Here is a 5,675-nt window from a genome sequence, read left to right as displayed (position 1 = left end):
ATAATATAAATATATGGATGGAGCAAACTCAAGTCAATTTCAGTCAAAGGAGTGATAACAAGGAAAGCTCTTACCATGTGAGGAACAACATTTGACCGAAGTCAACAGCTCTTCCTCACTTAGAAGATTTTCTAAGTACCATCACAAGTGAAGACATGCACTCTTGAGGAGCAAACTTTGACCAAGTCAAAGTTCGTCCCCAAGTGATGAGAGAGAACAAGGAAGCTATGTGAGGAGCAACATTTGACCAAAAGTCAATAGCTCTTCCTCACTTAGAAATTTGCTAAGTACATCACAATGGAGTATCCACACTCTTGAGGAGCAAACTTTGACCAAGTCAAAGTTCGTCCCCAAGAGATGAGAGAGATCAAGGGAGCACCTTCACTATGGAGCACAAGTTGGTGTTTTTACTTAGAATTATTTCTAAGTCTTGGCTGATCAACTGGGAAGCACAACTTGGAGCGCAACCTTTGACCAAGTCAAAGGTTGCGATTCTAATTCATCTCACCGTGGCACTAGTTCAAGTAACTACAATTTGTCTAAGTAAGAAGACACACTGTGAACACAGGGAGGCGCAAGGTTTGACTAGGCGCCATGTTTGACTCCTGCTTGGCGCAACTTCAAATTCTTAGAATTATTCTAAGTAGAAGTTTTGCTTGACTCAGTCAAGCGCAACATTTGACTTAGTCAAATGTTGCGCCTCTGACTTATAATTCCTGGCGCAACTTTGAGTTTCTTTTGAGATAGTTTTATTTCTGGACAAATCAATTTAACCACAGTTAAATTGAATTCGTCCAGGACGAACTCAAGTCGTCCAGGATGAACTCGTTAACCATGGTTAGTTTATGAAAAGCCTATAAATATGTGATTGTGGTTCTCACAATTAACAACATCCTTCGGGATGGATGGCCAAGTGCTTTGCACAAACTCTCTCAAATATACACACACCCTAGCCTAGTTTTGTACCGTAAATATTTGTAGTGGATAGGGCTTGTAATATTTAGAGGAGTGGTCATTGTAGCCAACCTTCGGGTTTGGATTTGTAGCACCCTTCGAGGTATTTATCAATATACAGATATACCTTGGAAAATATTGTGTGTTGGTTTAATATTTTCATATCCTCAGAAACCGACCCGATAAATATCCGGAACACGAAACCCATTACAGGACTGCAATTTATTTATCCGCAAGATTCGAAAGAATTTTAAATTGTAGTGAGTATCGTATTCAACCCCCCCTTCTATGATACTTTGGACCTAACAATTACCTTTTTCAAAAATACAGGTTTTCAAAAGTGTTTTAGAATGATTTTGTGTGGTGACGTCAGAATCCAGACGCCCGGATTCTCGGGCTGTCACAATTAAGATCAGGGTTCCAAAAGAGATAATTCAGTTAAATGAGGGGTCTGAAGTTCTCACCATGCATTAGGGACTATTAGCTGATGTTCATATATATGGGTGTAAGGTGATATTATATGAAAGAGGTCAATTCAAGTATAAAAGGTACTATCTAACTTCAGAGTTTGATCATAGGGTGATGACAGGGTTTATACAATTCTATAAAAGCAGTAGTCATGCATTCACAGGGTATTCAACCAATAAACAAGTATAAAGGTTAGTTGAGAGTACCACTTGCCTGGAATAGGCTTACTGATCTCTTGAACAGAATCTTCTAGAGGTTCCTTTCTTGGCCTCCTACTTGCACCTATAATTAATAGTACCCTCGTCACTACAATGCTAACTACCCTTTCGTGTGTGTGTGTGTTTATATATATATATATATATATATATATATATATATATAAGTAACTATATGTACACATATATCAATATATACACTTAATCTCAATCTATAACAAGTAACATATTTATCAAGTAATGCACATAACACATAACAAATAAAGGCATGGCATTCTATCACTTAACTATTACCACTTAATAATCTCTAGTTATCCCCTAAGTCACTTAAGCAATTAATCAGGTAACACATAATGACTAAGACCAATGCTCCTAATTACACTCTACTGACTTTAACTTGACCAAACTAAAGTAAGGCACACTTGTGCCTCACTTGACAAGACTCACAAATGAAATGCATCCTACTTGGCTCACTAGAATGCTTACCTTTGCACCATTTGTGTGCCTTGGTAAAATAATGCATCTACACTAAGTGCACTGACCTTTACTGACTTGTGCCACCTAATATGACTTAAACTAACTCATAAACTCAATATGAGGTCAAGGCTTCACTTATGACATACACATATGCAATGCATCCTAACTTAATTCTAAAATGTGACTCTATGAGTGATACTTGTATGTTTAAGTGGAAATGAGGTATCTCCACTTAAGATATCCATCCTAAATTAATTTCTATAGGTTGATATGACTCTAAACCATCTTTTTGAAGTGGTGTGACTCCAAGGCCTCACCTATACAGGCCCTTAAAATTAATGCACCAAGGTGATTACTCTGCTTAGGCACTTTGGCACCCCTTGGAGTGCCTTGGCAGAAACAATTGTTTCTATTCTGTGCCCTGGTTAAATAATGACTCCTATGGACTATTAAGACATAATAATAATTTGTGCAATTGGTTTGACACCAAGGCCTTGCTGAGGCCTCCCTAGGCCTCCATGCCAAGTTGGCACTGAACACCCTAGCCTGCTGTGTACCCTGCTCTGTTTTCACCCACTTAAAACTCAATTATCTAATTCAATTAACCATTCTAATGACTTTTTAAGCTTCCTAAGACTTCAATAAACTTGTCTAAAGCAAGGCCCCATGAAGGCCTCACCAAATACTTGAGTTTTGTTGACCAAAAATCCAATTAACCTCAAAATGCCCTGTTCTGAGTTGCTCTCTGAAATAAGTGTGTGCACCTATCTAAATGGATGTTTTTATTACTTATAAGGTTACTGGAGACTTTTACAAACCAATTCCCAACTCCAGGGAACTCATTCCTATAATGGCCTAACCAAAACACACCAAATTCCCTAGTTTTCTAGTGCCAAAAATTCTGCCATGGTGTGTGTGTGTGTCTCCTTCCACCTTAACTCCCTCCAAAACACTATAAAACAAGCAACCAAACAACAAATCCTAAACCACAATATACAAAACCGAGGCAAAACACATAGCAAAAAAGAGCAGATTTTCATTTAGCACTTTTGAGCAAATTTTCGACTTAAGCAAGCATGATATATGATATCCACTCAATAGCTACTGACCTCTACTACATATCATCACACATACTATAAACTAACATTTTCTCACATGAATCATGACCTGTATTAGTCAAGAATCTCATAAAACTTCTAGATCATGGCATTTCATTCCGGTTTTCACATATAACAACATGCATGACCTAAAACTCATATATAAGCATAATAACATGTTAAATCACCAATGTACAAGACATTCAAGCACTGAAATTTCACAAAACCTCAACAATATCACTATAGCATTCGAATATTCAAGAATCAAGGCTCAAAACCATGGAATTTTCAAGATCAACACATACACATTCGGCTCCTCTTGAGAGTCATTGCCAAATGTGATGAATCAAGAGGATGCCTTGGCAAATAGAAGCATTAAACTTCTCCAAGATCATCTCAAGTCCATCTTTAGGAACCACCCAAATAGAGACCCTAACTCACAAGAACTAAGGCCCTATTTCGGCTCCATAAGCAACATGCAAATGAAAATCTAACCTCAATGTTGAAGATACAAGCTTGATTGGTGGAGATCTTTCTTGGCATGCTTAGAATGTTGAAGAAGATGAAGAAAAATGGTGGAGAGGGAGGGGAATGGTGTTCGGCCGAGAGAGGAAAGGGAGAGAGGAGAGGGTGAGAGAAGAGAGAGATGAGAGAGAGAGAGGAGTGTTATGATTGTGTTGGGTGTGAGAGAGTAATTGGAGTGTAGGAGTATGTAATTTCTTGTTGTTTTGTGCTTGACTTGACCAAATATGTGGTAGTCGAATGTAGAAATGACAAGACTATCCTCTCACCAAGTGTTAGTGGAAAATGCATACAAGGGTAGACTAGACATTTGATAATTATTAAAAGTGTGATTAAAAGAATTTTTAAAAAAAGAGTTTTAATGATTAAATCACAAATCTATAAATCATGAAATTAATATTACAAATAATATGAGATTTTAGAAGTTTAATAAATTTGTTTTAAAAAATTTTGGACAAGGAATGAATTTAAATAAAATAAATACAATGAGAGCTCTAATTTACACTTCACACAAAATAATATGTCGAGAATATAATTACACGTAAAATATAAAGAGAGAATATTTCAAATCGTTACTTTACAAGTTAAAATCTAACAGCTACTCGCAATTTATCAAATATCACCAAATCGTATCAATTCTATCATTATTAAATCGGGTAGCGACAACGAGCACAATTATTAATATTATATCAAAACCGTCGCAACTAGAATATCATTTAATCGCGTAGAGCTATTTATTCGATACAAATCAATTAAGCACATTTTAACAATATTCGGAAGTCACATAACAGCAAGTAAATCAAATTCACATAATTTGACCATTAAGAGATGAAAATTTTATATATATCACCAAAACAGAATATTGTAATATTTATATAAGTCAAATATTACAAGCGTTACATCCATCCCCCCTTAAAAGGATTCTGACCCCAGAATCTTAGCAAATAAATGAGGATACTTATCTAACATATCACTTTCTAATTCCTACATTGATTCTTCAACCTTGGGATTTCTCCACAAAACCTTAACTAAAGGAACTATCTTATTCCATAACACTTTGTCCTTCCTATATAGAATGCTAACCGGTTGCTCGACATAAGACAAATTAGGCTCTATCTCAACTAGTTCATACTCTATGATGCACTTGGTGTCGGGGTTGAACTTCTTAAGCAATGAGACGTGGAAAACATTATGAATTGCTGCATTTGAGGTGGTAAGGCTAGTTCGTACGCCACTTTTCCAATTCTACTTGAAATATCAAAAAGGCCAACAAATCTTGGACTCAATTTACCTTTCTTTCTGAATCTTGCTATTCCTTTCCAAGGTGATACTTTTAACAGAACAGCTTCTCCAATTTCGTACTCAACATCCTTTCTGTGCGGGTCAGCATACTTTCGTTTCTTGTCTTGAGCTGCAATCAATCGGTTTCAAATCACATCTACAGCTTCCTTCGTTTGTTGAATCAATTCTGGACCAATCACTTTCTTTTCTCCAACTTCATCCCAATGTATCGGGGATCTACGCTTCCTTCCACAAAGAGCTTCGTACGGGGGCATTCCTATGCTGGCATGATAACTGTTGTTATACAAAAACTTAACCAATGGCAAATGCTTGTCCCAATTTCCTTTGAAGTCCAAAGCACAAGATCTTAACATGTCTTCGATAGTCTGGATCGTACGCTCGCTTTGTCCGTCAGTTTGTGGATGATAAGTAGTACTCATCTTGAGTCGGGTTCCCAAATGTTCTTGAAATTACTTTCAAAATCTGGAGCTAAAACGAGGGTCTCTGTCTGACACAATAGATATTGGAACTCCATATCGAGTGACCATTTCCTTCAAATACATGTGAATCAGCTTGTCCATTGAAAATCTCTCGTTGATTGGCAGAAAATGAGCCGACTTGGTCAATCGATCGATTATTACCCATATAGCATCATGATTTG

At 36.8% G+C, this 5,675-nt stretch overlaps 1 protein-coding gene across 1 annotated transcript; it reads right to left on the bottom strand.

The window, feature by feature from the left end:
* Window positions 1-4,717: 4,717 nt before the first annotated feature.
* Window positions 4,718-5,454, bottom strand: LOC135152762 (uncharacterized). Its single transcript, XM_064093854.1, has 3 exons — window positions 5,208-5,454; window positions 5,025-5,144; window positions 4,718-4,932 (listed from the first exon to the last, which is right to left on the bottom strand). Exons 1-3 carry the CDS (start codon window positions 5,452-5,454, stop codon window positions 4,718-4,720), a joined length of 582 nt encoding a protein of 193 aa, XP_063949924.1.
* Window positions 5,455-5,675: the final 221 nt, after the last annotated feature.

Source organism: Daucus carota, chromosome 5 (genome assembly GCF_001625215.2).
Source record: "Daucus carota subsp. sativus chromosome 5, DH1 v3.0, whole genome shotgun sequence".
NCBI lineage: Eukaryota > Viridiplantae > Streptophyta > Magnoliopsida > Apiales > Apiaceae > Daucus > Daucus carota.
This window is presented reverse-complemented; position numbering and strand designations above follow the sequence as displayed.

Bases quoted from the DNA above. Each gene is read 5' to 3' on its own strand.
- LOC135152762 (XM_064093854.1), bottom strand. From the start codon at position 5,454: ATGAGTACTACTTATCATCCACAAACTGACGGACAAAGCGAGCGTACG. The intron at 5,145-5,207 runs GTCCAGAATTGA...GATTGATTGCAG, and splicing joins TGGAGAAAAGAAAGTGATTG to CTCAAGACAAGAAACGAAAG. The intron at 4,933-5,024 runs GTAAATTGAGTC...CCTCAAATGCAG, and splicing joins AGCAAGATTCAGAAAGAAAG to CAATTCATAATGTTTTCCAC.